This window comes from Apaloderma vittatum, unplaced genomic scaffold (assembly GCF_000703405.1).
Source record: "Apaloderma vittatum isolate BGI_N311 unplaced genomic scaffold, ASM70340v1 scaffold6341, whole genome shotgun sequence".
Classification (NCBI taxonomy): Eukaryota; Metazoa; Chordata; class Aves; order Trogoniformes; family Trogonidae; genus Apaloderma; species Apaloderma vittatum.
In genome coordinates, this window is record NW_009697285.1 from 40,093 (window position 1) to 52,635 (window position 12,543).

Genomic DNA, 12,543 nt, shown 5'->3' on the forward strand with positions numbered 1-12,543 from the left:
CCTACAGTCAGTTGCCCTTCTGAGGTCAATTAACATTTATGAATCACTTAGATAAATTTGGTGAAAGCTCTAACATCTCCAGAAGAATTTATTAATTTTCCTTTTTAGTATAGTGTTGAAGTGTTATACTAAGCAGTTCTTCTTTTATTGTAGGAAGTATGAGTCCTGCAGGAAAAAAAAAGAAATTATTATGAAATAAAAACTGTATTCAAGGGTATTCTCATGATCGAGACAAATTGCCCAGTGAACCTTTCAGTTTAGAAAAATGTTGAAAATAAGTGCTTGATTTCACTCTATGGGGACAGTGTTCATTTTGGTTTGCAAAAGAGAAGAAGGCAAGAGAAGATGAAGGTTTTTGTTGGATAAAATATATTTAGAGAGCGAATTTCCTGTGGTCTAAGGTGATAAAAAATACTTGACAAGCAGATTCTGTGTATGTGGGGTTCCTGACCAAGAATATCATACCTAAATTTGTTCCCCTCAAAATCCATAAAATATCTCAGATTGCTTGTAGAAATGTTTGTGGTGTGTATTGCAATAAGTGTTCAGTATCCACAGTTCAGAACTGCTCTGCGCCAATGGAATTGCAAAATATTTGTCAACTTTGGCTGACAGCCTAAGGTTGCCACAGCGTTTTTTCTCTTTAATGAGTAAAATAGGTGGTGTTTATAGAAAAATAACTGTCTCTTGAGAAGCTGTGCAAAAAGTTCCATTCAAAACCATTCTGTTTATATATAGTTTTGTTGTTTGTTTTCTTTTCTTTTTACTTACTACTGTGGACATTTGCATGAAAACATGATATTTCTTCAAATTGCAGTCATGGACAGAATAGGAACTATGCCAAAATGGAGCCAACCCACTTCAAAAAAGTAAACTATTTTGCTCACCAAATCTGTTTCTTCTGTGTATGTAAAGTTTTGAGCACTTATTTTCCTACCTAAATTTAGGGCCAGTTTTTTTGCATTAGTCCTGTAAAACCACCAAAACAATATGGATATAATAAAATCTGTTAGTGAAAAGATTAAATGAGTAAAAAACCCAATAACGTAAATAACGTTTATGGGTTAGTATTTACAGTGACAGACAGAAGGGATAATAGTATTTTGTTATGTGTACTGGCAGTTTGTTTTTTTACACAGCTTAGAAACAATGATAAATACTCAAGAGAGAGACACATAGAAAAGCTCAGTCCTGTTTTAGCTGATGGTGATCAATAGAATTAATAAAGGCAGACTTCTCTTATGAATGCCTGCATTTTTTCTCATGGACAAATTTGATTTTTCCATTTTCAGGCTGAATGTAATATTCTGCCAGTTTGAGAGATACACTTTTACTGACATACTGGCATATTTTTTTCTGGCTCAGCAATGCTTTATAATGCCCTTAAGGTTTAGTTCAGGGGTCTGAGGCTGAATGAGTGTACATTAACAGCAACGTTCCTATATGTATTTGCATCACTTAACAGCTTAGTCCCTGGCTTCGGTTCCATCTGGGTGCACAAAGCTCTCCACTGCCCGGATAGCTCTGTGTCATTTATTTCTCTGGCAGGAATGAGTGGGAGAGCAGGTGTGGCACACTGCCACATCATCAGCCCCTGTTGCCCTCATCCTAGCAATAACGAAGGCAGGAACGTGAATCACAGAGCCTTCCAGCTGGAGGCAGCTCCAGCCAGAGCCGTCTTACAGCTGCTCTGCCCTGGTGAGGCTCACTCGCCCTGGACTAGGAGACTACAGCGGCTTGTGGCTTAGAGCATGCTTTTCCTGTTCCTCCTTCTCTCAGTCTAGGGTGGTTCTCTGAAAACTGATACCTATCTGTGCAAAACCTGCTGGACGAAGCCGGCATCTGTGTATACAACTGCAGGTTTTATAGTCACCCTACTAATAAGTAAATATTCCCTCTCTGCTTAATAAATGGAAGAGCAGGGGTTCAGGGCAGGTGAGCATAGTCCTCTGATTGTAAAGATTTCCAGGAAAAGTAAGAGTGGACAGACTTGTGTTTCTACTACGGAGGTCAAGTTTTCCAATGCCATGAGCACCACTTCTTCCCAAAGCTACCTGCAAATCTTTCAGGCAGTCATTCTTTTTTTTTCTCATTTGAACAAATAGTCATCCTACTGACCTTTTCTCACGTAACCAGACTGTAATTGGGCTCTGAGAGCCCAATTAATTAATGACATCCTTGCCTCTTTGGGGTCATATAATTTGTGATTTGCATGTAAAAATTATAAAAACTGTAAAATATAACTTGCAATTCTCCCTGCACATGGAAACAGCTTCTTTTTTGACCATGCCACTTCAAAAAGTCAGGTTCCCATTGCTTAGGCCAAACGCTATTTGAATGTGACCAATTGTTCACATTGTCCTGCTTTTTCATATTGTAGTACTTGACACAGGATTGTGGCTTTATGAAATGTTTGTGAAGTAATTCAGCATAAACGTGCTGGTTAATTTCTTTCATTATCTGTGGGTCATATTCAGTTCCCACCTAGTTTGTTCAGTGCTGATTGACAAACAGTTACAGATTTTAGCAGCTGGCAGTTCATGGTAATTATATCATATAATACCCTAAGTAAATATGTGATAAATAAGCAAATGTAAACCGAATGAGAAATGCAACCCTGGGGACTAACTAGGCCTGAAATTCTCATGGATAAGCGCAACAGGTGAGTAAAGGAGTGTGAGGAATAGGATAAGAATTTCTTAGAGCCTGTCTGCCACAAATACGTCAATGGAGCTGAGTCAGCATGGGAAGAGTACAGTAATTTGCAGCTGATTCAAAAGCCAGTAGCTCGCTGCTACCCTTCTGGGTGATGTGAGGAGCATTTGCCAGAAATGCTGATGACTAACCTTCAAGGGCTCTGCAGAGCTTGCTGCTTCTGCCTGCCACTCTTCAACTCATCTCTTGTGCTGCTGCGTTCCAGGGACGTTCCACTGGAAGCAGTAGCATGGCACAGAGCTGCTGGAATAGCCACCAGCCAGCATCAGACCAGCTGCCAAAAAATGTAAATGATAAGTTGTCTTTTTATAAGTTGCCATTTAAGAATTCATTTGCCTCTCTGAGTTCAAAAATGGTGCCTTGGCTTGGCCTTTGTCAGGTCAATAGATGTAGCAGATATATAGTGTGCACAAATGTATGTTTAGCAGTGTAATTTATATTTCCCTGTAGGATTTCTTCTATAAAATACTCTTCTGCTGTGCTATTCCTCCAGAATTCCTCCAGAACAGTCCCTCCAGAGTACAGAAACTGGGCCTATTTCTTTCTTCCTCCCATCTATGTTTATATTTCTCTGTGTAGAAATACATTTGGTTACTGTGTTGATAATTACTTTCCTGTTAAGTTTCCTCTCTCTTCCTGACCTCCAGCCTTTCTCTGTTTTTATTGCCAGCTCATGGATGCTATGACTGTAGGATCGTGCTAACGGACCCCTCTGGTGTTTTCACTTCTCCGTGCTTTCCCAGTGATTATCCCAATAGCCAAGCATGCAAGTGGATCATCAGAGCTCCTCATGGATTCATCATACAGCTAACTTTTATTGATTTTGACATCGAAGAAGCTCCAGGCTGCATTTATGATTCACTGACTTTAGACAATGGAGAAAGCCCCATGAACCTTTGTGGCATCACTGCCAAAGGATTGTCCTATAACTCTACCGGAAATGAAATGATCGTATCGTTTAAAAGCGACTTCAGTATCCAAAAGAAAGGTTTTAATGCCAGCTATATACGGAGTAAGTAAATCAAAGCATTTCATCCCTCTTATTACTGTCGGAAGGAAATGTCCTTTAAGGATTAGAACAACACTTCCGAAAGTTATATCTAGTCCTCCATATGAAGGGAAAGGATGGGGCAGCTTCAGAAATATCTTTTTATGTTTTTTTTTAAACTAATTTATTTTTGTTATTTTATTGTGAGACATGATGTCAAGTGTGTCAGAAAAACTTTCCACATGCAAAGATTTTAGGCCTAAAATTGTCTCTCCATGCAGACTTATGCTGGAGGATTTGGAAGTGGGACTTCTGTCCTTCAGTTCAGCGTACCTGCAAAGGGACGTAGAAACTTAAAAGACAGCATGAGAAAGAACTTAGCCGAGCCAGAGTCAAGGCCAGCCTGAATCTCTGGCTCAGTGAAACATCCAGCAGTGGGGAGAAGTTTTTGCCAAAGGCAGAGCTGCTCAGGCGTTCTCCCAACCCCTAGAACAAACTTCCAGAGATGAACTGGCATTGCAAAATGGCTACATCTTGTTCCAGTTCCCTGGCATTTCTTTCCCTTCCTTAAATATATAGCAATCGTTAGATTCTAAAAAGCCTAAAAACTGCCTGAAAAAAAGGTCAAAAAAAGACACTCATGCTTTTTACATGAGAGGATAAGGTATAAATAATGTGATTGATGCTTGTTTTGTTGTTTAAAGTGTTAATTATAAGTCACATGACACTGAAGGGCAGTGAGGTAACAGAGATCATTAGGATGATCACTTAGAGGCTCCATGTGATGATAATCAACATTCATTCCACTTCAGGGTTATAATTCACAGTTGCATGCTCTCTGTAGGCTTCCTTTTTGTTGAATCCCGTCACACACCTTAAACTGAACACTAGTATTGCATTGAACATTTATATTATTATAGCACACATGTTCTTTTGCTTGCCTGGCTGCTATACAAACGCAGAGCAGGGAGGTTAGCAGTTTTCTCTTCAGTCACAAGCACATCTTCCTCATGATTTATTTTTTAAAAAAATATTTATTGCACATATCATATCTTTTAAAATAATTAAGATAGTAACCCTCAGGAATCCTAAGCCAAAGTAGTCTTTGATTATAACAGCAAAATTTGTGTGTAGTTCAGAAGAGAAGAAAGGTAATATCATACTAGAGGAGTCAAAAATACTTTTCTACTGAGGTCCTTTTATGCTGACAAAATGAATGTAGAGTAATTCTAGGAGCACCTGTTCTCTTCTGAAAGAGGAAGCAAGTTTTCTGAAAGATTTCTGTAGTTGAAAATATGCAGCCCTTGTCGCATTGTAAGAACTTGTAAAATCAAGTGGATCATAAAAAAATTATATGCAATCAGATTATGAAAATTTATTTATTTACTCCTCTTTAATATTAAATCTTTAGTTATGACTATAAGGGATCAGATGACTTGCAATTGGAATTCAAAGATGTAATGTTGCCTTCAGTTGTGTTCAGCGAGGAGGAGAGGAAAGGTCTACAGACATAGTCAGAGAACTATTTCTCTATATATGCCTATAGGTAATGTATTTTTATGAAAACAAAAACATTACCTCCATGCCAAATTGACTAGTACATCATGTTCGCAAATAGCACCATTAAAGTTAAATAGTCTTGGAGAATATTCTTTCATTTTGAAAAAGATGACTTAAATTTTAATGTTTCAGATATATATTAATTCAGAAACTTTATGTTAAGACTTGCTGTTAAGCATCTGGAGTAAGGCTGCTTAATTTTGTTTCATTACTCCACATCTGTAGCTATCACCTGACATCTTGATTTTGGTCACAGATGCCAGGAGAGCTGGCTGCATGCATCTGTGGCGAATTATAGCTATATTCTGCTTATTGCCCACAGTTGTGCAATTACGTTTGGTTCAAAAGATAGACAATGGCAATGTTTAATGTGGCAATCGATAGAGAAAAGGGGCTTGGGAAAGTGGGTGATAACGTACTGCTTTCCATTCAAGTTGTAAAAGCATGTAGACAAGAAGACATCAGTGCATCCACATGCTGAAATTACAACACATCTGCGTGGCAGGTGTCAGTGCTGTGCTTTCCTGACTTTGCGAAGTGTTCCCAAAGCCACCAGAGAGGTTGCACACCCCGTCACTTCACGTCTCCAATGGCGTTTCAAAGCTGCAGTCAAGCTGACACCGTTGTTGCTACTCCAAATGTGATAGCTGGGCGAGCAAAATCATCAGTTTCTCCCAGAGTGAGGGGAACAAATGTTATATCTATATTTTCTTTTATTTCTCAGAAATGATCGTATGTGAATAATATAAATAAGTAGGTTGTTCAATTTTGAGTTTCACAAAGTAATGCAAGGGTGGAAAGTAAAGAGCTGTTCAAAGACACCCAGCAATTTGCTATCTAGCATTTTTAAAGACCTTAATGGTATATATCCTAATATACAACACGTACAGAAGACGAAATCTATTTGGAGAAGTACAAATATAAGGCAGTAAGTGAGTTTTAGGAGAGATTTAGTCATGAATGAAATAGCTTTTGTGTGACTGCTTGGTTTTATGTGAGAGTGGTTTCAAACTGAATTTCACAGATCATGTCCTGTTATCACAAGTTGACCACCCATGTAAATGTCAGCTTTCCTGGTTGTCACCTCCTGCAGCACACCAACAGATGTATGGGCCATATCCTCAGCTGCAGTAAATGTATGCAACTTCGCTAGTTTTAGGGGATTTATGCCAATTTACACTGTCTGAAGAACTGGCACGTTAAATAATTTTCTAGGAATAGCTAACTGCATAAGTAATAGCTTCACTGGTGAGTAGAAGTCACTCAGTCACCAAAAGGAGAGGAAGGAGAGCCAGCACACCTCTGTGAGTACAGAAATACCTGAAATGATGTCATGTAAAGCTAACATACAGTTGAGTAAGTACTGCAGTAGCCCAGATTAAAAGCACAATTCAGTGTGATAGTGCCAAAAAACTCTCAGACAAGCATTTGCTAGGTAGGCACTTGCAGACCTCATTAAAGTTGACGCATTTCTTCTGGCGTCAGTGAAAGGGCAGATGAAAGCATTGAAGCTAATAACAGCAGAAGCCACCACTCAAGCACCGAACCATGCTGAAAAGCCCATCAACTGGCAGGAAAGCAGTTTTCCCTGCAAGAAATTGTAAAGTACAGTATATGGACTCCTGGCTTGCTTATGTGTAAAGAGGTGGGTGAGCTATGAAACAGCGAGCTGCAAGTAAGCTGGGGCCTCTAAAAAGCAGCCAAGGCAGGCTTTCTGTGATCCCAGTGCTTCTGTAAAAGCAGATGTGGATCTCAGAACAGTGGGCTGCCTGTTGCTCGTTGTTCCTGCTGCATCTGGGCTGCCAAGAATTTTGTACATGCTTCATGAGTAAATAGGACTGTGTCCAAAAAAACACAGTTCATTGTAATCCAGCTATCTTCCTAACAGAAACAATTTAACATCATTCTGAAAGTAGTCTAAACAATTGGATAAATCTTCCAAGAATATATGCATATTCTTCCTCAGAGAATGACCTATTTCTCCAATACTAACATCTGAAATTCATCAGTATGATGACTGGCTGTGCGATAGCAATCAGGAAAGAGATCTGTGCTTAATGTTGATGGCAGGATTCTGATTTCTCCACATGGACAAAACACTTGTCAGTTGTGTCCTTTCACTGCGCGAGTGATTAGACCTGTCAGATGAGTACAGCAAAGTTCAGTAGACTTGTTCAGTACTGGAGCAGCATCCTCCTTGTTTATTTCTGTTCCTGTACTGTTTAAATGTGACCAGGTGGTCCATAACTCTCCTGACCACCCTAACACAGTCTGGAAAGTGCTCATATGAATGAGCTTTCTTCTTTTTTGAGTCTCGAATACTTATACTTCTGGAACACTTTCCATGTTACGTAAAGAAGCTTACAGTATAATTAGCCCATGAAAAAAAATACCCCTGTTTTCGATGGAGAGTTGAACACATTTTCTATCTATAAAATTATTACAACATACTTTTGCCCTTGGAAGGAAAAAAAAAAATCTATGGAGTAAATCCAGTATAAAAGCCCAGTATTTTTCTCTCTTTCCTTCCGTTCTCCACTTGCTGGGTTGGCAGATAATGGGCAATACTTTATTTTCTTTTGCTATATAATATATTGGTTAAATTATGTCCTTGTGTATATCCAAATATGGTAGTTTGGAGCTCAGAGTCTTTGCAAGCAGCTGGCAAAGGGAAAGTGCAGTACCACAGGCAACACACAATCCTTATACCCCGTATATCTGACTCCTCCTGAATGTGGTGTGACAGTCACCCTTCTGTCACATGTCACCTTCTCATATTGGAAGGTTTTTATTTCATTCTGAGAAGGAAACAGGTATAGTAAATAATGTACGTGTTGTGGCATCACTTAAAAATCCTTGGGGAGACTAGGGATTAACTACTGTAGCAGTCATTCCTCAGGTCTAACAAATAACAGTTTTACTCCAGAATATAGTCTGTGAAAATGTGTGAAAAAGGTAGCAGACATTTGCTGCAGGTGAGGTTTACCATGGAACCGCAGAGCCAGAAGTCACACCAAGGGCTGCTGCAACCTGGTTTTGGTGATGTTGATGCCTTTGCGTGACTGATAACCTGAAACTTCTTTTTGTGGAGAAACGTACTAGAATAATTTTGCTGCAGCAAATGTCCAATAAAACTGAGCATATTGACACTTCATTTTTCAAAATAATATTCTTCAAAGTAGGATGAACATATTTGTCATTAATATACTCATGGAGAAAGCATATGTCATGTAATACCATTTTTTGCATTTGATGACTGCCATTTTACCAGTGCAAATGAGAATAATTAGTAACAATTAGAGAGAGAGTAATTGTACCCTTCCCTAAATACCCTTACTGCTGTGCATAATTGCAAGAAGACGAGCCATTTATAGAAACTTGTGCAAAATCTGGAACTCCTGACCCAAATATTAGCAAATCATGAACAGCTTGGATATAAACACACATGAACACACGATTGCAATATTAAATCAGAAGACTGCTGGAGACCAAATGAAAAGATGCTTAGTGCTTTGCAGAAACCTGAAGGCTTCAGTTTGCCAAGGAATGTAGTAGGGGCTTTGTTCTATTGCAGTCTTTAAAAGAAGTAAGGCCTCAGCTTCATCGGTGAAATGCAACCATGTAGACGGGTAATTAAAATAATATATCTTAAAAGCAATTTGTGCTGTGTTTTTCATATAACTCATTTACTCCATTGCTTAATGCATCCTTACTAGATGAATGACTAGTAATTTTTATGAAGTGACTTGAGGCAGAGTTGGAAATTAGTAGGTAATATGTCCTAATATTGCACTTAATGCAACTTGAGGGGATGTTAACCACAGCTCCATTGAGAAGGAGCTCTGCATATTTTCGGATGAGTGCGCTCCCAAGACTAATTCCCCATTGTGTGTGCTATTGGTATATTATGGTGATAAAAAAACACCTGATGAATCTCTCTTTTAACTAATGCTGATTTAACCCCTGCTGACAGTCTGCCTTTATTTCTCCATGATTAATTCAATTTTTTGTTAATTTATGTATCTACTCTTGCTTCTAGTCGCTGTGTCTCTGAGGAACCAGAAAGTCATCATTCCCCAGGTTCCTGACGTCGATGCTGTGTCTGTGGCAGAGACGGTCTCGGTGCCAGAGCTTAGCCAGTTTACACTGTGTTTTGAAGCAACCAAGGGCAGCAGCGATGACAACGATGACTGGAAGGTTTTTTCTTACACCGATGCATTGTCAACAGAACTCTTCAGCTTTGGAAAGTCCACAAAAGGCCATTTTCTGTTTGTCTCGGGCACACAGTGCATCCTTGAGAATGCATTGCCTCGAAATGCAGAGTTTTTCACGGGAACTTTTCAACAGCTCTGTGTCGTAGGGGATAGCTTCTCGGGCAGCATAGGTATATATGCCAAAAGCACCTATCATATAGTGTACTGCCCAGGTATCTTTGGCAAAGTTATCCCTGGAAATGGGAGGCTGGTGCTGGGCTCTAACAGCAATGAAGTGAGCTCTCTAAATGGAGACATTTACAACTTCCGCCTCTGGAATTTCACCATGAATGCGCAAACACTGGCCAACCTCAGCTGCGATGTGAAAGGAAACATTGTAGACTGGGAAAATGAATTCTGGAGTATTCCAACTTCAGCACTGAAAGCAGAAAACAATTTGAGTTGTGGTGAGTATGCCTTGCCAAGTCTTTTTTTGCTTATTTTCCCCCCACACTTCTGCATTGTGCTGAACATATCATATACTAGCACAGAAATAAAAAAAAAAGAGTTCCTGTGAAAGAAAAACAGCTAGGTCTTACCTTTCTTAGCCTTTTAGCTCAACTCTTACTATACACAGAGGCTTTGAGAGGGAGTAGAGTTAATTCCCTAAAGGAAAAGGACAAGTCCCTTAAGTGTATTGAATTGCTGCTTGAATTGTTCTGCAGATCAAAGTTTTTCCTAAACAGTTTATAGGTCTTCCACTCATGAAATGGGGATAACAGGCAAATGCCTGCTAGCCTCAAGTACGTTTACAGTGGTCTCTGGAGAGAAAAAATGTGGTTAGCTAACCGTTTAGTAAATGTTTTTGTACCTGCCCTTTGATTAACCAGAAGGAGTGCTTGCTAGCTTTGTGATATGTGTGCAGAGCCAGCAAAAGCCAGTGACAAAACAACAGTGCATATGAGAGAGAAAAGTATGAAAAAAGATTAAATTAGAGGAGGCAGACAGGAAGAGGTTTAGATCAAAATCATTGGGGTTTATCTTCCTGACAACATATTATCAGTCCTTCTTTTAATTGGTAATTACTGAAGGTCTTTCTTCCTGTAGATTACTCCAGAAGAAGATAAATTTCAATACATTGTTCAACCTATTCTCATTTCGTGGCTCAGACACTTTATTCTCATAGGTGTCCAGGTTTAATTTTTATATAAGTATATAGTGTTACAGCTCATTGACAATTTTCCACTGAAACATTTTTTTCCAGATGAAAAAAAAAATCTTTGTCCTTTTAGACCTTTTTTTTAATAGAATTTTATTAGTAACAACTTTAGAACTATTTGGATAACTATAAAATGCACAGGGGAAAACCTGAATCCTGGCCAGCAGTAGTCTATACACACACGTGATACTTGTGAAAGTCAACTGCTAACTAACTCCACTTCGAGCCCTTCTGTTGTAGCAAATACACATTTGTAAAAAAAAACCCAAAAAACCCAGAAAAGTAAAAATAAACAGTTAAAAATATTGGTTCTTTTTGAATCACATGGGATCTCTTCATACCTAACATTGTCTCTCCAATTTTGCCTTCTTGCTCGTCTGACACCTTACTGCTTACTAGTGTACACATGGTTTAAATAGTGTCAATATAAGTGTCTCCTGACAAAGCATCTGTGTGCACTGTGAGATTCCTTAGCTTAAAACAAAAGCTGACAGCATTAAGGTGTGCTAGTTTCTGTTTCTAATAGTTCATGAGGGATTAAGATGGCGTCTTGCTTGCTTTAGTTTACTCAAACCAAAATGTGAGGTACTCATTCACAGCGAGACTCACTGGGACAGCTCTCAGCATGCCTCTGTTAAAAAAAAAATTAAGGAACACCTCTATAAAAACAGAAGCAACTAGGTGCTTTCTACCAGAACAAAGAGAAGGCTGATCTAAACATTGACTGTGACTGATGAAAGTGTTCTGCACACAAAAAGGGATGTTGCTTTTCAATCAGTACAAGCTGATCTGTCAGAAAATCACTTCCCAGACAAGCCTTACACTGTTACACTGTGAAGACTACCACAGCACTTTTATGAAACAACCTGCCAAGACCTCTGTGACTGTTGCAGTCTAATTTAATTTTGATTGGAGTGAAAGTCTTGTCCTTCTTTCACAGAATCATTGAATCATAGAATGGCTTGAGCTGGAAGGGACCTTAAACATCATCTAGTTCCAACCCTCTGCCATGGACAGGGACACCTTCCATTAAACTAGGTTGCTCAAAGCCCCATCCAGCCTGGCCTTGAACACTTCTAGGGAGGGGAATGCTTCCACAACTTCTGTGGACAACCTGTTCCACTGTCTCACCACCCTCATGGTAAAGAACTTACTGACTTTCTGTTAAGGACTATACAGTCCTGTGACACAAATATGACCCCAGTACTGGGCCCAGTCCTGTTTAACATTTTCATCAATGATTTGGATGAGGGGACAGAGTGCACCCTTAGTAAGTTTGCAGACAACACCAAACTGGGTGGAAGTGTCCATCTCTTTGAGGGCAGGGAGACTCTACAGAGGGATCTAGGTAGGCTGGATCACTGGGCCAAGGCCAATTCCATGAGTTTCAATAAGGCCGAATGCCAGGTCCCACATTTTGGCCACAGCAACCCCCAGCAGCGCTACAGGCTTGGGAAGGAGTGGCTGGAGCTGCCAGGCAGAGAGGGACCTGGGGATATTGATGGCCAGCCGGCTGAACGTGAGCCAGCAGTGTGCCCAGGTGGCCAAGAAGGCCAATGGCATATTGGCCCATATCAGAAATGGTGATGTCAGCAGGAGTAGGAAGGTGATCATGCCCTGTACTCAGCTTTGGTGAGGCCTCACCTTGAGTACTGTGTCCAGTTTTGGGCCCCTCACTACAAGAGGGACACTGAGGTGCTGGAAAGCGTACAGAGGCAGGCTACCAAGCTGGTAAAGGATTTGGAACATATATTCTACAAGGAACAACTGAGGGATCTGGGGCTGTTTAGCCTAGAGAAGACGAGATTGAGGGGAGAACAAAGTTCTAGCGAGGTGCAGGTTGGTCTGTTCTCCCTAGTGAAGAGTGA

The 12,543-nt window shown here is 39.8% G+C and overlaps 1 protein-coding gene across 1 annotated transcript in view; it reads left to right on the forward strand.

The window, feature by feature from the left end:
• Positions 1-9,923, forward strand: part of LOC104280041 (G-protein coupled receptor 126-like) — a gene marked incomplete at both ends in the record, with an annotated part of 44,624 nt that extends 34,701 nt beyond the window's left edge. Inside the window, 2 exons of the mRNA XM_009877568.1 lie at positions 3,386-3,727; positions 9,303-9,923. Coding sequence (XP_009875870.1) covers positions 3,386-3,727; positions 9,303-9,923 — 963 coding nt within the window. The remainder of the gene's footprint in view (positions 1-3,385; positions 3,728-9,302) is intronic.
• Positions 9,924-12,543: the final 2,620 nt, after the last annotated feature.